At 37.7% G+C, this 22,569-nt stretch overlaps 1 protein-coding gene across 3 annotated transcripts in view; it reads left to right on the top strand.

The window, feature by feature from the left end:
• ATP2B1 (ATPase plasma membrane Ca2+ transporting 1) overlaps positions 1-22,569 on the top strand; it is a 133,943-nt gene that overhangs the window by 70,299 nt on the left and 41,075 nt on the right. For all 3 annotated transcript variants that reach the window (XM_088836850.1, XM_088836849.1, XM_055396164.2), the window contains exons 3-10: positions 1,625-1,822; positions 7,349-7,603; positions 7,695-7,820; positions 12,876-13,016; positions 15,430-15,468; positions 16,186-16,347; positions 17,998-18,212; positions 21,167-21,409. In XM_088836850.1, coding sequence (XP_088692976.1) covers positions 1,625-1,822; positions 7,349-7,603; positions 7,695-7,820; positions 12,876-13,016; positions 15,430-15,468; positions 16,186-16,347; positions 17,998-18,212; positions 21,167-21,409 — 1,379 coding nt within the window. The remainder of the gene's footprint in view (positions 1-1,624; positions 1,823-7,348; positions 7,604-7,694; positions 7,821-12,875; positions 13,017-15,429; positions 15,469-16,185; positions 16,348-17,997; positions 18,213-21,166; positions 21,410-22,569) is intronic.

Here is a 22,569-nt window from a genome sequence, read left to right as displayed (position 1 = left end):
GTTCTTTAAAACAAATACATTTCGTTTTGTGGAAAACCTTACTACATTGATTCCTTTAACCCCCAGTTAAGCCGTGGATGGCTGTTGAGTCTCTGCAGCCAGGATTGGGAAGGGATTGCTCTCACCTGAAGAAATAGCTTGTGAAATCTGAGTCATGCTTTGCAAGTTCCCTCTGTCATTCTGCCTTTCCCCCAGACGCTGTCAGTGCAGTCCTTCCCTGTCTGTCTTTCCGTTGACTCTGACTCAGAGCCCCGAGCCCTGTGGAAGGTTTCAGGTGATGACTTTTGTCATCAGAAATCTAAGGTGCTTTCCACACTGCCCAATGTGGACCTGACTTTGTTATAGTTGCAAAGTATAAGTATAGCTTCTCTGGAAGCTTTTTGGTATCTTTAACAAGTAAATAAATAATCAATAATAAGCCAAAGTAAATGTTTAAGATCTGTATATACATTTGTCATTTTTATTCTAACAGTGAACTTGCTTTGTTCTCTCTTTTCTGCTCTCCACCTGCTTCACATCCAGAATCATAGCTAAAGCAAGCCGAGAGCTTTCCAGTGATCTGCCGCTCTCCTGTCTTCCTCCCTGGCTGTTCTCCTAGAATGAGTTCTTGCCAAAAAACAAAGAGTTGCGGTTACTTCATTATAGATTTAAATATATAGTGATAAAAGTCATGTCATCCCTGTATCTCTGTCCCCTTCTTCATTGCTCTTAAACTTGGGGAAAATGTCCTTTGTCACTGCTGCTTCTGTTTTCCTACCTCCATAATAATGCAAGTGTGGACATCCTTTGCAGTAGCTGATTGGGATGTATCTAGGCTTGACAGGATCATCAGGATTAAATTAGAGGCAGACTAACTTGGTAGGTGAAGAAAAGGCAGATTTCATCATGCAGCTCTCTCTTAACCTTCGTAGCTTTCTAATTTCATGCTCTGGGCAGTAAATAGTATTTCCCACAAAATGTATCCTTTCCTTAACAGTGACAGCCAGTCAATAGCACTGCCTGTTTCTCCAGTTGGAAATAAATCCTAAAAGTCAAGCCGGAAGGAAAGGTCATCCTAAGTCTCCCAGTTTTTGTGACTTAAAAAATCTTTTATCACTTGAATTAGAACTTTTAGAAGTTTTAAGGCTTATGATAGGTGAACTTTTCATTGTTCAGCAAATAAGAGTGAAAGTGGAAAAAACTTTCACTTGTTAACTAAGATGCCATAAGTGAATCAGGTAAACATCTTTATATACTTCCTACTTTTGGAAGAAAAGTACAAGGAAAGATCAGGGAAATGTTTAATTCCAATCTAAAACTATCAAACATATCATTTCTGGTTCTCTAGCAGTCTAGTGGATGGCATAGATAGTATGACCAAAAAGCAGCAGTAGGGAAAAGTGGAATTTCTTAATTCAGCCTTGTGTCATCTACTTAAAATATTTTCTTCAAGCACTGCGCATGTTTTTTGGTGATTTACATTACGTACAGTTAGTCTAACTCACAGGAATAAACCATTTTGGTAGGATCTTATGCATTGTGTCCAAATGTAATGAATGTAAGTGTAGAGAATGACTGTTTTGAATAAAATATTTTCATTTGTAAGTAGTAAAACCGTTCACTAAAATTTATTTCTTTTTACTAGGTTTAAGTGGAAACCCCGCAGATATAGAAAGAAGAGAAGCAGTATTTGGAAAGAATTTTATACCTCCTAAAAAGCCAAAAACCTTTCTTCAGCTAGTATGGGAAGCATTACAAGATGTCACTTTAATTATATTAGAAATTGCAGCCATAATATCATTGGGCCTTTCTTTTTATCAACCTCCAGAAGGGGATAATGCACGTAAGTAAATTGGTAGAGAAAAAAGACTTATGTGTGATGTGAAGTTCAGCTCATTTGCTCACTTAGTACGTAATAAAAATAGCAGGCCAGCATTTATTAAGTTTGCTGTGTGCTAGATATCGTTCTAATCGTGCTTTTTAATAGTTCTTTAAATATATTACCTCAGATAGTTTTCCCAATAGTCCTGTAAGATAGATGGTGTCATCTGCATTTTACAAGTGAGACGCACAGGTTAAATAACTTGCCCACATACACATATTCTGTGTCTGGCAAGGAGCTAAGCATGTATGTAATGTGTTATGTGTCATGGTGGTTTTTCAGTTCTTTAGAACACTTATTGTGTAATAATTAGTTTTTAATTGGTTTTTTAAAAGAAAACTTTTGGAAAATCATTATGAAAGCAAAATTTATTCTTTTCCCCAGGCTGTTACTTTCCAAGTACTTTAAATATTGTATATATTTTATTGTTATGTGCATGATTTGGATAATTTCTTTACCGTCTTAGAAATGTTTATGCTACAAAGTATTCTGCTTTGGCTTTAACCTGTAGCTGCAGATGATTTTGTTTTTCTCCTATCTTTCTAGGTCTTTCATTTCTTTTTTAAATTTCTTCTTTTTCTTTTGAGCAAATTATTTTAAATGGATTTTCCTGACAGTACTTTCTCTATCTGACAGGAGATCTAGTTTGGTTTTGGTCACTGTATTTAAGGAGCTATAGAGTGAACCAGTGGTATTTTATATGTCGGGAGAATGACTGACCAAAATATTTTTGTTTGCAAAAGCTTCATTCTTCTGTCTTACAAGTTATGAGGAGTTTTAATAAGTATTTGCTAACTTGGCTTAGGTAATCGTTTAAATTAATTCTTCAAAGGTATGCCTAGAGCTCAAATGAGAGAGAGCTTCTTGGGGGTCGGGGGGCAGAGTGGGAGGAGACAACTGGTCACAGAAGAAGCAAATTTACCTGAGGCTGAAGTCTGTGTAGATGAGGGCTTCTCAGAGTGGCACTGTTGACATTTTGCACTGAAACATTCATTGTCACCTGTTCATTGTGCCATCGCCCAGTTGAGGCAAGCCAAAACATCTCCAAAGATAGCCAGCATCCTTTAAGGGGGCAGAGGTGCCTGTGGGTGAAAATCTCTGATGTAGATAAAAGAGGATTTAGGCAATATTCTGGGCAATATTGAGCCAGCTTATTTTTTAAACTTTTATTTGTTGACTAAATGGTACATACTTTGCTGTTGAAAAATTAGAGGGAAAATGACATTTCAAAGGAAATATTTACTGAAAATCCCACTGTTTAGAGATTACTACTGTACCATTTTGAGATATATATATCCTCTGAGATTAAAAAAAATTGTTTTTTAGTTGTCACTAACAGTGCTCATGTATGTGCATGTGTGCCCAAGTGGGTGGGCGTGAGGGTGTGTGTGTGTGTGTGTGCCATTTTATCTGGAAAAGGAGGTGACACCACGGTTAGCAACATGCGGCTAACTTCTTCACTGCTTGGTTTACCCAGCTGCCATTGTAGAATCCTAGCAATTGGTGTTTTAGCCTTAAGTGAGTTAGCAGATGATCAAAAACTTTTTACTTGTAACATTTTTTCCCAGGACTATAAGAAAACTGAAGAAAAATGCTTTCAGTGGGAGTGGGTTTTTTTTTTGTTCACAGAATCTGGACACATCTTGGAATTCAGCCTGCTTCATTTGTACGATGTAGTGACAGACCCTTTTTCAAATTTGCTTAAGGAGATAACCGGTATTATATCCAACTGAGAAGATAATCTAGAGTTGTTGGTGTCTTAGGGCCATTTAAAGAGACTCAAGATCTACCAGAAGGTCTTGATAAACAAAATAAAGATGTTTTTGCTCCGTGGTAAAAGTTATTTAGTGTTTGCACTTTAAAAAAAATCTGCTTTTCTCTGTATTTCATGTATCTTTCCATCGTATTTAACACTTAAGAAGTGGTGACTTGCTTAAAAGGAAATCCAATAATTATAAATCTATAGTCATAGAAATCCAGATTATCAAAATTTCTTCCTAGTGCTGTTTGGTATGAAAATAAGCTCTATAACCCAGAAATCTGCAGTCCATACAACTAGTGGTTCTCAGACTCTTTGGTCTCGGAACCCTTTTATACTCTCAAAGTACTGAGAACTCCAAAGGTTTTGATCATGTGAGTTATAGCAGTAGGTATTTACTATATCCTAAATTAAAACTGAGAAATTAAAAAATATCAGTGCATTTAAAATAATAAATATTGTTAGCATATAATTATACTTACTATAATTAATGAATGAAGCTTAAAATGAGACAATGAAGTATAGTGGTATTTTTAATTTCATTGTGTCTAGTTAATGTCTGGCTTAATTGAAGATAACTGAATTCTCATCAGCTTCTGCAATCATTGGGTTGTTGTTAGCTCCTGTAGTTTTTGGAAAGTTTCACTGTAGATTCATAAAATATGAGACAAACAGCATCTTAGTATTATTGTAAAAACAGTTTTGACCTTGAGGATCCCCCTGGAGTTTCTGAACAATACTTTGAGAACTGCTTTTTTGTGCTGTTTGTATGTACACTTCACATTTGACCCAAGAATCACATAGGGGATTTGAGAATGGAGTATTTGCCCTGTAATAGCATAGGCTGAATTCAAATGGTAAGTACCTCTCAGGTGAATATACTTACGGGGGAGCACCTTTAGTAAAATCGGTTTTTATTGCTTTATTTATACTTGGACTTTACTGAAAACGTTTTATTACTTTTTCTTCTGTTTTCCACGTATAACTGGTAAACTACAGTCCTTTCCTAACTTTGATTTTAGAGATTAATCTTTCCCTGCAGCTCCCTTAAAAGTTTGTAACGGTTGTCAGTAGGAAAAGTATTCAATGTCTAGAAATACTTTACTACTCTACTTCTAGATCACTCTAACTTTGCCTGATATAAAGTAGAACTGTATATGAAATGAAATATGTCACTAACTGCTCTCTTTAGAAATAGTAGTTTAGTTATAAATACATGTGCATGTGAGATTTGAAGCTGAAAATTAAATAATTCTCTCACAATTCCTTTTCTTTAACCTCAGTTTCATTGTCTTTAAACTTTTTTGGTTATTTACCCTATAAAAAAAAGATCTGAGTAAATGTCTCCAAATGATAACGTTTATATTTAAAGCTGTATATAATGTGAGCATTTTAAAACATATACAAAAATAGATTTAAAAGATGAAAGTTTTAAATGTTTATATTTAGTAGCCATAAGACATCTTTGTTGATAGCGTGATTGAATGAATGTACATTATTATATTTTATAATCTTGATTTGGCCTGATCTGGGTCTTAAGTTTGTTTTCTTTCAGAACTTAGTTTTAATGTCTCTCATAGGTGGGAAAAAACTCATAATGTTAGATAAATCCAAGTAAAAAATTTTAGTGTACTCGCTAAATCGTGATACTTACACCATGATACATCCACCAGTTATGTAAAAGTTTTTGTTGAAATATGACTGGTAAATTTCATCTTCTCATGTCAGATTGTTGTTTTTACACTCTATTGTAAAGTTCTGCATCGTTATGTTTTTAACTAGTAAGAGCAAAGCCCACTGCACTGCTTTATTTGGAAGATTATATTTTAGCACCACCTCTAAGTTGGTGAAAATGGTCAGTAAAGTGGTCAATATAGTATTGCAGCCTTTCTTTGTTCTTGAGTTCAGATTTGCCAGATAAATCTGACTCAGAAAGCAAATCTCCTGTCTTCTGGGCAGGGGCATAGGTAAGGATTAGCTGTCTTTACAGCTTTCTGCTATTTAAAATGATGCCAACTGTAGATTCACTTAACTAGTTATTGTATGCAATGATACATGGTTATTTGTTCAGCTTGAAAATAATCAAAATAGAAGTTTCAGTATTTGAATGGCTAGGCTGGCACATTCAGTAGACCATCTTGCCATCTCTTTTGAAGAACATACTTTGTACCCATTGATCACTGAACCCTACTGATGTCCACAGGGATATTTTTTATGATTGTTCACATCATCCCTTCTGTTTCACCCCAGTTGATTTCTCTCTAATTTCTGTCTTCTCTTTCTTTGTCTGTCCTACATACCGCTCACCAATTCATCTTTATTCAGCACCCTTGCACCTCAAGTCTTCTCTTCAGTTATTCTCACTATTCTGAAATATGTGTTAATGATTTCTAGTGTTTTGTTTACTTATTATTTTCTTGTGAATAATCCTTTTCCTGTTCTGCATGTCCTAAGAAAACCAATGACTTTCCCAGAGAGTTTAGCTCAACCCTCAGTAAGAATTAACTTTACATAGGAACACAGAAGAACTTGTTCCATCATGTGAGTTTATAAATGACCAAAGTAAGCTTTCAGAAAACAATACTTATCTTTACTACATGTATATCTTCTCTGTTTTGTTCTATTTTATTTCTCAAAGTTTAGTCATGAGCCACTGAATTGCTTTTAGACTCACGAATAGACTACAGTCCAAGATCCAAAAAGAGCACTCTCCTTGTTCTTTCTTCGCCGTTACTGACCCTGCAGTTTTGAGCTTTCTTTTTTCCCTCCTCCTGTCTCCTCCTAAACTCTTTTATGCTGACTTTAATCTCTCCCTGCAGTTCTCATCCCTTAAATCTAACACGGCTAGCTCCCTTGTATCATTTGGCTCCTGGATCAAATGTCATGGACACTTCAGAAGGGCCTCTGTTCATTTAACCACGATTAGCCTTCTTTTTTATTTGATAGCACATCATCATATTTTATTTTCTTCATGGCATTTGCAGTATCTGAAATTAACTATTTGTGTTTTATTAACTGAATTCTTCATATACTGTCTACACCTGCCAGTCTGAATATAGGTTCCCTAAGGAGAGAGAGCTTATATGTCTTACTCATCACATCCTTATCTTCGAAAACAGTGTCTGGCACCGAGGGTAGGTGCTTAGATAGTTGAATTAATGAGCAGCACTTGGCTTAAAATTTTGTCTTATGAAAGTTAAGCTTTTATCATACTTCAGTGGTACTGATATGTCAAATAAGCATGATTCCTGGGTGTAACATAATACTAAAGTTTCTATATGTGGCGTGCCTACTATATGTTATAATTAATAGCATTAACCATTGGTCAAGGATGAACAAGTTTCAGCTACTGTTCAACCTTCTTTATAAATGTCTTCTCATGTAATCCTTGCAACAACTCTGCAGTAAGTGGTGGTCTCCTAACTTGCCAGATGAAGAAACTGAGTCTCAAAAATAAGGAACTTGCCTTAGGTCGTGATTTAATCTTTCCAGTTTCCTCCCTCTTAACTAGCACCTTGGACTGCCTCCCTGTCCTGAAGATGAGAACCTTTGGAGGCAGAGAACTTGAAATTAACAGTTAGCATCGTCCTCACTGTGGAATGCTTTGAGTCAATAAGGTGTTCAGAGCTCTACGTAAAATTAACGGAACATATAAGCGTCATGATTACATGTCTGTTGCCATCAATTCAGAATCTTTTTTGATAAGCATTTTCTTTCTTTCCAAATAGTTTGTGGAGACGTTTCTGTTGGAGAGGAAGAAGGCGAAGGTGAAACTGGTTGGATTGAAGGAGCTGCGATCCTCCTGTCAGTAGTGTGTGTGGTGTTAGTAACAGCTTTTAATGACTGGAGTAAGGAAAAGCAGTTTAGAGGTTTGCAGAGTCGAATTGAACAAGAACAGAAGTTCACAGTCATCAGGGGTGGTCAGGTCATTCAGATACCCGTAGCTGACATTACTGTTGGAGATATTGCTCAAGTGAAATATGGTAAGTGAAACAGGGCAGTCCGTGTGACACGTGAGGTGCTTTTACTGTAACCTTGTTCACAGCTTGGCTCACCGTTATTATTTTGTTTTAGGTGATCTTCTTCCCGCTGATGGCATACTTATTCAAGGCAATGATCTTAAGATTGATGAAAGCTCATTGACTGGTGAATCTGATCACGTTAAGAAGTCTTTAGATAAGGATCCCTTACTTTTATCAGGTATGAGTTTCTTTATAACTTTTACTGTTTCCCCCTCCACGACTGTACACCCCTGTCGGTAGTTTCCCCAAGAGCCAGTAATACGAAGAGGGTTCTGTAGTTTGTGTTAGCTTCTATCCGTATAATCCTTAGAGACTTTTTTTTTGTAAGCTGGCAGAGACTTTAGAGATCTTTAAATCCAGAACTGTTTTATAAATGAGAAACTCGAGTCCAAAAAAACAGATTTGAGAGTCAGTGTTAATGTTAGTATAATGATAAAGTGTAAACTTAATGATCTCTGTTGAATTGATCAGTTTTTCTGTGTCAAATTTATTCTTCAGGCCTAGTAAAATATAAGATGAAAGAATGATTATGTGTTTAAAGCAAATTAATGCATTTTCTGTGATGATCTACATAGGACAAGTTTTCTGTTTTTTTAAAAAGCTCGTAAATTCCTTAAAGTTACCCTAATCTCACTTCCTCATTTTAACTGCTGAGGAATGAGTCTGAGACATTAACTGTTTGGCTAAGGTGATATGATTAATAGGAAATAGATCCAGGAGTAGCACCACATCTGCCAGACAGAGCTGAATTTGCACGTGGTTAACTGATGCTAAAGCTGAAACTCCAATACTTTGGCCACCTCATGCGACGAGTTGACTCATTGGAAAATACTCTGATGCTGGGAGGGATTGGGGGCGGGAGGAGAAGGGGACGACAGAGAATGAGATGGCTGGATGGCATCACCAACTTGATGGACATGAGTTTGAGTGAACTCTGGGAGTTGGTGATGGACAGGGAGGCCTGGCGTGCTGTGATTCATGGGGTCGCAAAGAGTCGGACACGACTGAGCGACTGAACTGAACTGAAGACATGTTCTGAAAATGGAAGGGTGTGTATAGGTGAGGGTACTGTCTGAAGAGGGGAAGTGGGTGTCTACTTAGAAGGCTCTTGTAATAACTTGACTGTTGGTAACTAGACCTGACGTTAATTGGAAATGAAATGGAAGGGACGATGAAAAGAATTACAAGCTACCTTCTAAAATGGAAAGAAACCAAAGTACCACAACTTGTCTCCAAAAGCATGCCAGTTCCTTAACTTTTGTTTTCCAGTTTCCTATCTTAATTTTCTAGTCTTCTTTATAGAATTTGCAAAATTGCTTATAAAACATTTCTTAGGTATATTTTTAGATTGAGTCACATTAGCATTTAGTGTAAGAAAGTGCCGCCTGTTTGTCTTTAATTATCATTTTCAGATGTTAATGGAATGCTAACATTTCCTGCATTATAAGGAGATTCTGCTTATTTAACCATTTAATAACTTGTCAGCTATGCTTTTTCACGTCTTCTGTGTGGGCTTTATATTCTAATTGGTCAGACATGGTTTTACTCAACCCAAAGTCAAACCTATGACAAGGGTCAGTTTCGCTAGGATCACGACTGTGGAGCACATACCTAAGTTTAACCATTACCTTTTTAAGATTTGTAAATATGTGCCAAAAGGCTTATTGCAAAACATGCCACCATTAAAAATCACAGTAATTTCATGTATGTACATTTATAAACACCACTATATATAGGAGGAAGGTTCCAGTTGTAATATAGACTTCCGTTTCTATGAAAAAACTTGAGATTTGTATACCTTCAGTATCCTGCACTACTAAGACTGTTTATACTCCTTTAAGTTTTTCTTTATCTTGGTGTGCTTGAAATTCATTCCAGATAGAAATATCTTGGCTATATAATATCCTCTGTCCATGGAATTCTTCAAGCAAGAATACTGGAGTGGATTACCATTCCCTTCTCTAGGGGATCTTCCTGACCTAGGGATCAAACCTGGGTCTCCTGCATTGGAGGCAGATTCTTTACCATATGAGTCACCAGGGAAGCCCATATATTAACTTTAATGTTACTTGTTTTACTTATTCCTTGCCATACTTCTAAGAAACTGCAGTTCATGTTAACCAGGTAAAATCTGTGATCTTTCCAAAGGAGAGGGAAGCTTACTGGTCAGACCTAAGCCATAGACTGACCAGGCCACAGTGTTTGGTGAGCTGAAGCTATCTCCTCTTGTGTTTTTGCCACATGGACTTCGTGGACTTTGCTGGCTGTACTTCTAGCTTATTCCCACAGTGCTTAGCTCTTAGTGTCTTAGGTTGACGTCCTGTTACGGAACCTTGGTCCTTTTCTGTTTTAACAGAGATGGCTGCTACGTTTTTGGAGACTCAGGTTCTCAACACACCAAGTATATACCAAGAGGGACTCGGTAAATTTTCCATGTTTAAGAAAAGACTGAAATAACTTTCTGGAGTCCCTTATCACTGTTCGGGTGGGAAAGTTTTTCTACATTTATTTCCCTCTTCCAAAAATGTACTGAAAACATGAAATGCATTTATTTTTAAATTTATTCTCATGATGCCATCTCTCTCTGCTGTTCTTGGCTTTTTAAATTTAGATGGTTAAAAGCAGTTCTTCAGTTAGCAGTGGGGGTATGACCAGAACAAACACTGTTTACTTTGCCTGAGCCTGTTAGCGGCCAACATTCGATTATCTGTGGTAAAGATGAATATAACATAAATTGAAATTTGCTAAAAGCTAGAATTGTTAAAAGAAACTGTCTTCTACATTTAGTCCTTGCTCAGTATATTAAAAATCAGGGACATTACTTTGTCAACAAAGGTCCGTCTAGTCAAGGCTATGGTTTTTCCAATAGTCATGTACGGATGTGAGAGTTGGACTATAAAGAAAGCTGAGCACCGAAGAATTGATGCTTTTGAACTGTGGTGTTGAAGAAGACGCTTGAGAGTCCCTTGCACTGCAAGGAGATCCAACCAGTCCATCCTAAAGGAGATCAGTCCTGGGTGTTCATTGGAAGGACTGATGTTGAATCCGAAACTCCAATACTTTGGCCACCTGATGTGAAGAGCTGACTCATTGGAAAAGACCCTGATGCTGGGAAAGATTGAGGGCAGGAGGAGAAGGGGATGACAGGATGAGATGGTTGGATGGCATCACCGACTCAATGGACATGAGTTTGAGTGAACTCCGGGAGTTGGTGATGGACAGGGAGGCCTGGCGTGCTGCGGTTCATGGGGTCGCAGAATCAGGCACGACTGAACAACTGAGCTGAACTTGCTCAGTAAATGTTATCCTTCATTTCTTGTTTCTCTTGCATTTTTGCTGGCATAGAAGCTAATAATTAGTGAAATAGTCAGAATATAGTCTTTTTTAAAGCAGGAAAATCATAGATTTAAAAATTCATATGGGATGAATTACTCAGTAATTAATAGCCACATGCAAATGCTTAAGTACTAGAGTAAGTACACACACTTCACAATCTTAGTTTACAAATAACAACTGAAGGTTGATTTGTTACACAGGATGTTAGTAGTGCTTCAGACCTGTCCTCCTGATGGTTGTGAAGTAGGAGATCAAATAAATAAGTGATAACTATAAAGAAGATTTTCAATATTTAAACAAGAGTTTCAGTTTAGAAAGCTACTTAAAATTCACACAAATATTAGAGCAGAGAGGTGGGAAGCCTGTAGTGAGTAAAGCAAAGATGCAGAGGTGGGGATGTACAGGTTGGAGAGCCGTGAGCATGCTTAGCAGCGTTACAAGGAAAATACGCCCTCTGTCCTCTGACAGGGCTGGATTGAATCTGCCTTGTCAGCTTGCAAGATTATTGTGAGGGACAGAGTCAGAATTCAGTCTGCGTTCCCGTCTCTGCCTGCTAGCTTTTTGTAATGGAGTTTTATGTGAGAGTAATAGATGAAAAAATTTGGAAGGTGGATTGGTCTCCATGTGGAGAATTTGGATTTTATGGAGTAGGCGTTGGCTTGAAGCTCAACATTCAGAAAACAAAGATCATGGCATCTGGTCCCATCACTTCATGGGAAATAGATGGAAAAACAGTGGAAACAGTGTCAGACTTTATTTTTTTGGGCTCCAAAATCACTGCAGATGCTGATTGCAGCCATGAAATTAAAAGACGCTTGCTCCTTGGAAGGAAAGTTATGACCAACCTTGATAGTATATTAAAAAGCAGAGACATTACTTTGCCAACAAAGGTCCGTCTAGTCAAGGCTATGGTTTTTCCCATGGTCATGTATGGATGTGAGAGTTGGACTGTGAAGAAAGCTGATCGCCGAAGAATTGATGCTTTTGAACTGTGGTGTTGGAGAAGACTCTTGAGAGTCCCTTGTACTGCAAGGAGATCCAACCAGTCCATTCTAAAGGAGATCAATCCTGGGTGTTCATCGGAAAGACTGATGCTAAAGCTGAAACTGCAATACTTTGGCCACCTCATGCGACGAGTTGACTCACTGGAAAAGACTCTGATGCTGGGAAAGGTTGGGGGCGGGAGGAGAAGGGGACGACGGAGAATGAGATGGCTGGATGGCATCACCGACTCTGTGGACATGAGTTTGAGTGAACTCCGGGAGTTGGTGATGGACAGGGAGGCCTGGCGTGCTGTGATTCATGGGGTCACGCAGAGTCGGACACGACTGAGCGACTGAACTGAACTGAACTGAACTGAGGCCATATAGAGTCGGAAGTTTTGGAGCCATGAGAGGCTTGGATAAAATCACATTTGAGGAAGGTTAAATATTTTTCAGGATGAACTGGAAAGACAGAAACTTGCTAGGAAGCTGTTGCAGTGATCATGGTGCGCTGGCATGACAGCCCGGGTTAGGGAGAGGTTGTGGGGTTGTCTTAGGGATATGGCGGTTGTTGCTGTGTAATCCTTTTGGTTCTAAGCATATTTCTAAGTGATGGCTTTCTCAGAGAAATGTCCCTAATGATAAAAACACAGTTATAATTTAAATACTGACCGTTCACTGAACCCCTAGATTATACTTGATTCTCATTTTTAGAACGTGTATGTGTACAGTTGTCCCCATCTGTGGACTGGCCATTGAGATGTTACACTTTGCCCTGTATCACAGGATAAATGAGTGGTAGAGTGGGTTTTGAACGCAGGTGACATATTACGAACATAAAACCTTAAGCATAAGAACTTAGGCTTTATTTAATGTCTTACTGGATTTTAAAACCAAATTTTTTATTGTTATAGGTACTCATGTAATGGAAGGCTCTGGAAGAATGGTAGTTACTGCTGTAGGTATAAATTCTCAAACTGGAATTATCTTTACCTTACTTGGAGCCGGAGGTGAAGAGGAAGAGAAGAAAGATGAGAAGAAAAAGGAAAAGAAAAGTAAGAATAGCAATATGCTATACGAATTGGTAACTGGAAATACAGCAATAACTCACCCAATAAATACACTCATTCATCAGGTTTTGATATAAAGAGTTCTACAAAAAGTTCGTTACCCAATGATGTACTTTCAGGTGTTAGAATTGATAGAAGGGATTTTTTGTTTTAAGACTTAAGAGTTCATAAAAGGCTTTGTGAAGACATCATCCCGTTTACCGCAGTCAGACAAATTCAGCACCTCCTTGAACACTTGAAAATCTCCCTGTCATTTTCATTTGACCAGCAAAGTGAATTAAATTCCCAGTTCCTATGTACTTTTTTTTTCTTTTACTACTTTCGTATCGACTGTGATATGTCAGACATACCACATTTTGGCCTTATTGAACTTTTTCATCTTTTTCAAGTTTCCTACTACTCATGTAGTATCTTACATTGTTGGCTTTTAGGCATAAGATCAAGACTTCACTTTGACACCTAGTATATTTGTCTTGTTATATTCAGCCAATCATTAGCTTATCAAGGTGTTAAAATGTTAATCTTGATCCGTTGTATCTACTGTCCCTACATGGGATGTATTATCAGTAAGCTTGATAACCATAGTTTATCCACAAGGCTCTTATAAGAAGCTCTGTTATATAGGGAAATAGTTAGAATCACTTCATTGGGCAGTATGTCACTTTTTTAAAAAAGCCTTCCCAACTCTGCTTTTAAGTATTTACTATACCACCGTTTACTCCCGAGTTTTTCCTTTTAGGGCAACAGCAGTTTACTGAGGTTTAACCACTTAGATTTATTTAATTTTATTTAGGCTAGTAAGCCCATATTTTTCTCAGACACATAAGTATTCTGAAATTTTCTAAAATAAATGCTTGGCTTGCTATATCTGCATGATAGGTTAAATCTTTAGGTTTTATTCCTTGGGTTTTATCTTTAGCTGTGAAATCTTTATTTCAAACAGAAACATGTTTGAAAAGCTCTGGCTGTGGGCAAGGGTGGCAGGCTCCACATTCTAGGTGCTTTCCTGTCCCACTCACAACAGTCCTCCATATGCCACCTTAAGGGTTCTTAAGGCAGAGTAGAAGTCAATTTAGAAACCAGTAGTGGTGATACCATTTATTGAGTGCTTTATATGCATTATCTCAATAGTCTAAGACTATCTTTCTTTTAATGATGAGTAGATTGAGGCTTATGTGGGTTGCATAACTTGCTCCAGATTAAAGATCTTAGTTAGTGGCAGACCAAACCCACTTGTCAAACTCAAGAGTCTGTATTCTTAACCATATATTATATTGCATCCTAATTTTCAGGAGACTAAAGTCAACAGACCATATTAAAAAAAAAAGGGAAGTTCGTATCATGACCTTGTTCTTATTGACTCCAGTTTCTTTTCCAGTAAGCACCATTTTTTCTAAGATCTATTATACACCTATTTTTATTAATGCAGTCAAGAGTATTCCCAGGAATTAGCATCTGACTGATTGTCCACCATTTTTGATTCTTAGGGGGTCTGTGTGTGTGTATATTGCAGAGACCGTTTTTTCATCTGTGGACTTTCAGCTCTTCTCTCATTCCCTTGAGTCAATTAATATTATATATTAGTATAATCCAGGGTAATCTGTTTCTGCTCCCTTCATAATCTGAAATGTGAATGTTTGGTCTCACTCCAGACTTGACCTCATCAAAGTAGCTAGGTATTCTGTTTCCCTTACCTGTCTTGAGTATCTGTTCCTCTTTGACAATATTTGTTCCATGTTTTCAAGTTTGAAGATATCACTCCTCGATGGATAAATTCACTTTCCTCTTTGTCATTTTTATTATTAATATACTGCCTGCTCCAGACAGTAGACCCCTTCCTTCCTTGATAACTTTTTACTTCAGATGGTCTCATCTTTCGGCGTTCTTCTAATCTAAGCTAATTTAGGAATTACCCTACCTAGTAGTCTTACGACTGTATTTTCATGTTCCAGTTTTACTTGCTTGCCTCTCCTCTCTGTTGCAGACACTGATCTGCTTCTCTCTCCCATCAAAGCTGTCCTGTCTGCCTGTGGTCTTCCCAGGGCACTCCTTCCCTCTCTACCTGTCTCTTTCCTACATTCTTAGGCTTACATCTGTATTTAGTTTGAAAACCTCTTGTACCATATTTGGAGATATTGCAGCATAAAAAAGAGTAAAGTTTTATGGAGAAGTCAACCCAAGTGTGATGCCCCAAATTACTTTGGAGTGTTCCCCTATGGTTAAGACCTAGGGAGAGATTGAGCCAGCAGGTCATTACAGGCCAAATGCTTTCTAATCTGTACACACACACCCCGTTGTGTAACATTTCTGTTATAGAAATGTGAACTACCTTTGCATAATTTAGCATGGCTGTATTCATTTCTCTTGGAAAGCTTTAATTCCCATTTTGTTCCTACAGATAAGAAACAAGATGGAGCTATTGAGAATCGCAACAAAGGTAAATTCAGGAGGTTAAAAGTACACTTAGCTTACTCTTATTATAGCCAAAACTATTTCTCTTGAGTCCTGTATCCATCCAAAAGGAGGATACTTGTAGCAGAGAAAATTAACAACCTGTATTACTTGGGTGTATGTCTCTCTGGTCAGTGGGTAACTCATGCTGCCTTAATGTTTTGATAAGATTTTAATTATGGCATGTGGTAGTAAACTTAGAAAGCTCCAGATGTAGGTAACTTTAAACTTAAACATTTCAGGCATTTTATCATTGGTTACTATGTGATTGCTGGCAGAAATGCATAAGTAACAAAATATATAATGTAAACTTGGGGGCATCTATTAAAAGTCTGTAAGCATATGTACATTTCTCGTTTGTATGGTCTCACATGATGTTCTCCATTATAACTTATTGGGAGGAATTTATGGTGTTGGAATGACACAACACACAGGAGGAGAAATGGTTGGGTATTTAGCTCCTTCAGGACCCTGTGTTTTCTTCTTATGCCTCATCTCCGTTTCCTAGCACAGCATTCTCAGATCTGGTACAAAGTTTCAAAACCCAGTGTCACTATTGTCTTATTTTCTCTGGGTAGGCACAGATATACACACTAAGGTAAATGTTTAAATCTTTGTGTTTCTATAAGAAATTGATTCCCCCACACACACACACACCAAATTGCTTGAAAATGTTAACAGTTATGTGTGCACTTCAACATAGCAAAAGCCCAGGATGGTGCAGCCATGGAAATGCAGCCTTTGAAGAGTGAAGAAGGTGGAGATGGTGATGAAAAAGACAAAAAGAAAGCCAATTTGCCAAAAAAGGAAAAATCTGTTTTACAGGGGAAACTGACGAAACTAGCTGTTCAGATTGGCAAAGCAGGTATGATACATCTAAGAAAATAAGGTGTTTTGTTTTAAAATATGCTGACTTGCTATGTAAAAGTATCTTTTGGCATGCTTAAGATGGGACATCGTTGCTTTGTGAGTGGAAGGGGAGTTAACAATATTTTCAGTTGTATCTACCGTGTGCCTTTTGAGTTATTAGAGAGCCTCATAATATTTTGAAACTTGGGGACTGTTATCATCATTTTATGTAGAGGGAGTGTCCTCTGTCAATTTGCTAATAAATAAATGGTCAGATTAGGATTAGTGCTTAAGTCTACCCGATTCACAAGCCTGTGAGCTCGTATCTGAATTTCTGGGAGCAATAGAGGGCTTACTCCATACGAATTACCCAGCTATATTTTAATAAAAAGAAATTTCACCACACATCTTCTCATCTTTCTATTGACTATGAAAAAAAAATTAGGTACGTGTTTTTCCAAAAATTACAGTTTACTTAAATTGAGTTGATTAGTTGGAGCATCACCCCGGTGAGACTGAAGTTATAAATTAGAACCATCGCTAGAAGACACCTGTGAACCACTAAAACCACTCTTCAGGGGAAAATAAAACAGTGCTGTAGCTAAAATCAGAACATGCCCTTCAGCTGTATCATCTTTATGAAAGAAGACAGGTGGCTAAATCAGCATATACTATTCAAGTCACATAGGGGCTTCCCTGCTGGCTCAGTAATGAAGGATTCACCTGCCATGCAGGAGACTCGGGTTCGATCTCTTGGTCGTGAAGATCCCCTGGAGAAGGAAATGGCAACCTACTCCAGTGTTCTTGCCTGGGAAGTCTCATGGACAGAGGGGCCTGTTGGGCTACAGTCTGTGGGGTCACAAAAGAGACATAACTTAGCGACTAAACAACAATTCAAGTCAGTTAACATTGCATCATTCTGTTGCTTCCTGGGATTATCTCAGAAAGTTAAGATTTTACCTCTGTCCTCAGAAAGCTTATTATCTAGGAGGTATTTGCTTTCTGTAATATTTAGCCAAACGGTAATACTGAATCATACAGAAATGGATGGATTCAAGGTGGTGATGGTGTTTTAATAAACATCAGATTGGATTATTAGTTCCAGATATGTGGACATGTCTTATTTTGTAATATTCATTTATAAGGAGATTAAACACCCCACAAAATAGAAAGATAAATGATTTGTAATACGTGGTTAACTCTTGGTTTTCTTAGTTAATAAAGCAGTAAAGATAGATGAAAAAATTGATTTCAGTAATTTGTGTTTTTTCATTGAAAAGCAGAGTTGAATATTTAATTCCAGGTCTCCTCGTTGATCAGATTCTTACCAACTTCTCTTTTGTCATTAAGCAATTTATGCTGCGCTTTTGGTATTTCCTTGTCATTGCTCGTTATTTTGCCTCAGCTTTAGTAAAAGACCGAAGATGCAGTTAAGTCTAGAAAAGAATCATAAACACTTTTTTCCAGTTCTCCTGGTCAGATGCAGAACTTAAATCTAACAATGTCAAGGGATGAGTTAGGTGCAAAAAAGTAGGTAACAGTTTCTCAGAGAAATTAAATATCACCGAAGTAGTTATGATTCTTCCAGTGGCTAATGTGTAACTGACAATGAGTCGTGTCTGGAATATTTAATGATTACATTTTCCTTCTTTTTGTGCGCTGAAAGGTTTGTTGATGTCTGCCATCACAGTTATCATTCTTGTCTTATATTTTGTGATTGATACCTTCTGGGTCCAGAAGAGACCGTGGCTTGCTGAATGCACACCGATTTACATCCAGTATTTTGTGAAGTTCTTCATTATTGGAGTCACAGTCTTAGTGGTGGCAGTGCCAGAAGGCCTGCCCCTTGCAGTCACCATCTCACTAGCTTATTCGGTCAAGGTAAGCAGAAAGACTTATGCACAGCTGCCCCCTCTTTTCCTTTGGGGTTCTGAAAGTAGGAGACTTCCGTAAATTTATGCTATTTCCTTTAGAAATTCTGTTGTTGTTCCCCTGCTCTCCCCAGTTGAAGATCTCTGCACCGAGACCTGTACATGCCTGAAAGGGCAGCCTTGACACAGAGCTAAGCAGACTCCACTGGGAAAAGTTCTGGCTTACTTTTCCTCATATGATAGTTGAGATGTCCGGTCCCCTTCTGTTTCTCATTTGTAAAATTGAAGTAAGCGTGTTTGTCATTTGCCTGTGGTGCAAGAGTAGAGTGGTTGACCTGACTCCAACAATCTAAGGCCTCCTTGCTGGACCCTCGTGACCCCACGGTCCTGCCTTCACATGGAAGGCAGATTCATGTTTCTAAAAAATAATTCAGACCGTTTTTGTTTCTTGTTGTAAAAAGCCTCTGGTGGCTTCTCACCAGAATGAGATCGAAGGTTCCTCACCGTGGCCTGCAGGGCCTGCCCCGTCTGCCCAGTCTTCTCATGCTCGTCTCCCACCTCTCTCCCCCGCTCTGGTCCAGCCTCACCAGCCTTCCTGCTGTTTCTCAGGAACGCTAGCCCTCTTCTCGCGTTTGGACCTATGTGCGCCTGTCTTTGAGTCATCAGCTCTCTGAGATTACTCAGCTCTCTGCACATGTTACTGTCTGACCACTCCGTTTGCAGTAAGACAGTCCTTCTGTTCTCAGTAGAATGCTAAAGAAATGAGCTTGGATGTTTTTGCTGACTGCTGTTAAAGGAATATTCTGTTCGAAGATTATTGATTTTCTTTTTTTATTGGTTTTATATCTTAAATGGTAAAAGCGAATTGGATTTTAAAAGAGTTAGCCTGGACAGTTTTTTTATTTTTTTTAATTTTTACAGTAACGTTGTATTCATTTCTGCCATACAACATCATGAATCAGCCATATTTATACATATATCCCTTCCCTCTTGAGCCTCCCTCGCTTCCCCCTGTCCTACCCCTCTAGGTCATCACAGGGCACCAGACTGGGCTCCCTGTGTTACACAGCAGTTTCTTCCCAACTATCCACTTCACGCACAATAGTGTATATATGTCGATACTACTTTTTCCACTCGTCCCACTTGCCGTCTCCCCCACTGTGTCTACAAGTTCATTCTCTACATCTGCCTTTCCGTTCTTTCCCTGCAAATAGGTTCATCAATACAATTTTTCTAGATTCCATATATATGCATTAATATACTATATCTGTTTTTCTCTGACTGACTTACCCTGTGTAACAGGCTCTAGGCTCATCCACTTCACTGGAACTAACACAAATCCGTTCTTTTTAATGGCTGAGTAATATTCCATTGTATATATGTACCACATCTCCTTGTCCATTCATCTGTTGATGGACATCTAGTTTGCTTACATGTCTTCAGCCTGGACAGTTTTGATCTTTCCTTCAAAATGACTTCACATATAAAATTATGCCTAATGAAAGAATGCTGCTTTTGTCGATTTTCTAATATTAATTAGTATTTCTTCGTAAGTAGTATTGATGACAGAAAGCAATACAAAGTGATTAATCATAGTTTCTGCTCTAGCACTCTCATCTTCAGTGTTCCCAAGAATTTTCAGCAGACTTGTCTTGATAAGAATATTGTTTGGCTTCCTGTTTAAGTTTATATTCAGGCATTTCACATCTCCTCTTTCAAAAATGAGGTGGTGAATATATCAAAGAAATAGTGGGCTACAATCTGTTCATCTACTTGATGTCTTAAAATAATTAGAAAACAACTGAGGGTAAATGTAAATTTTAGACACGTAGATAAAGTCATTGTATCAGTACTGAAATTAGCTCATTTTGAGTAGTCATTAATGATAGTGGTTTTTCAGTTGCTCAGAAAGATACAGGCAGAACTGATTTGCATTCCTTCGACATAAAATGAGTAGGAGCATTTTAACTACTGTTCTTTAAGCTTTCAAGTAAATGTCTGTTTAGCCCAGGTGTTACCACTTTCTTCTCACTGAGGTGTCGTCCTTATGGCTCCTCTGTTCATGTTTTTCAAAACTGAACACCTTTTTCTTTTACTGCAAAACTTTCTTTTAATCTTTAGTATTAACACAGATCACAGTAATCTTCCTTCCCCAAACTTCCCTCTTCAAGGAACCAGTTTCTTGCAGTATCTTGAGCATTAGTAGACACAGAACATACTTTGTAAAATAACTCTTTGCAGTTTTTAACCCATTCCAGTTAACCTTTCAGGAATCAGTTATAAAGCATTTTAGCCTAAATGCCTTTTGGAACTACAGTAAAACTCTTATTTTCTTTAGAAACTATCTTTTTCTTGTAAGTAAGAGGAAGGGGTGATCCTCAGGATGAGAATACCAGTTTACCACCATTTGGAGAAGATAAAAGTGACCCTTGCTGGTTTTGATATGTTACCTCAGTCTGTCAGAGTCAAAAAGGAAAAAAAAATTCAGGCAACTACATGCCCACAAATTCTCTATTTTAACTGATAAAAGCTACTTTTTTCTTATTGACTGATTCAAGAATGTTTTGTTTTCCACTTAACAAGGAGACATAAACCTTACATGTAAATACACTGTTCTGTGGCTGTGAGTACAAATTGTCATTGCTCTTAGAATTTGAGGATGCTTCCTAGAAGCTGTTGGAGGCATGTCAACATGATTTGCATGTGGATATCTGCCTTCATTTACTAGATTATGTTGTGTAGTGGGAAACTTACTGAAGCCCCAGAAAGCTAGTACTTTCTTTAGCTTATTTGAATAGGCCATTTATATTAAATTCTTCCAGTATTAAATCGGTGCTTTATACTATGTATCCAGGTAAAGTTGGGAGTTACAGTTCTGATTTTAAAGCCATTTGCAATCATTTTGATATAATGAGGTCATTGGTTTTATGTGTAGTGTAACTACCTCTTTTTTTGTCACTGTAGAAAATGATGAAAGATAATAACTTAGTAAGGCATCTGGATGCTTGTGAAACCATGGGAAATGCTACAGCTATTTGTTCAGATAAGACAGGAACATTGACAATGAACCGAATGACAGTTGTTCAAGCTTACATAAATGAAAAACATTATAAAAAGATTCCTGACCCAGAAGCTATTCCACCAAATATTTTGTCCTATCTTGTAACAGGAATTTCTGTGAATTGTGCTTATACATCAAAAATATTGGTAAGGTTTCTTTAATAATTTATGTATGAAAACTAATTTTTCCGTTTGTGATGATTTGACTGTATGTAGTTCTTAAGCCCTATCACTGTTATTTATAAATTGAAGAAATGAGTTGTGTTAAGTTTTTAAATAAGATCTGTTGATCAGCGTATATATTATGTTTACTTGTATTTTTCTTTTATATTTTGAATTCCTGTGTTTAGAAACTTTTGAGCTGCACAACCAAAATAAGTTCTCAATTTAAAATTTCTGCCTCATTCATTTTGTTAAGACTAGGGTATCTTACTGTAGAAAGTCAACTTTCCATTTCCTGGAGCAAATTTTGAAACTAGATTTTAACTTACTGTGTGTCATATATGCTTGCTATAGGCTCTGTTTGGTTTCTCAGTAGATCGTACCTATAAGGTGATTCTTAAACCTTTGGGACTAACTGAATAAAGTAACTCTAGACTTGTGGTTGGAGAAGGAAATGGCAACCCACTCCAGTACTCTTGCCTGGAAAATCCCATGGGCGGAGGAGCCTGGCAGGCTGCAGTCCATGGGGTCGTGAAGAGTCGGACACGACTGAGCGACTTCACTTTCACTTTTCACTTTCATGCACTGGAGAAGGAAATGGCAACCCACTCCAGTGTTCTTGCCTGGAGAATCCCAGGGACAGGGGAGCCTGGTGGGCTGCCGTCGATGGGGTCGCACAGAGTTGGACACGGCTGAAGCGACTTAGCAGCAGCAGCAGACTTGTGGTACCTTAGGATAAAATATTTTTAACTTTGCACATCTTAAAAGTTTTATTTATAACATAAAGCATGAGATTGTTTGGCTGATATGTGTTCTAGTGACTTATGGATGAAGACCATAAACACAGTTAATATTGCATGAATTGGATTATTGGACTCGAAAGTTATGAGATCTTGGTTCTACATCTAGCTTTGTCTTTTACTAGCTGAAAGCCTAAGCTTTACTTTCTTCAGCTGTAAGTGAAGATGGTTTTATCTGCCCTTCATACTATTATGATGATTACAGAAGGAAGTATTTGTGAAGATACTCTGAAGGAAATAAAGGTTTTATTTGTATTTAAGGCAACTATATTTTAATGACTGTACTTTTATTTTAAGCCATAAAAAATGGTAAAGTAGATTTAATTCTGAACTATTTAATATAAA

This window comes from Moschus berezovskii, chromosome 6, assembly GCF_049115385.1.
Source record: "Moschus berezovskii isolate FMDL1 chromosome 6, NW_MosBer_1.0, whole genome shotgun sequence".
NCBI lineage: Eukaryota > Metazoa > Chordata > Mammalia > Artiodactyla > Moschidae > Moschus > Moschus berezovskii.
The sequence above is the reverse complement of the archived record's forward strand: the minus strand, read 5'-3'. Positions and strand labels throughout refer to the sequence as shown.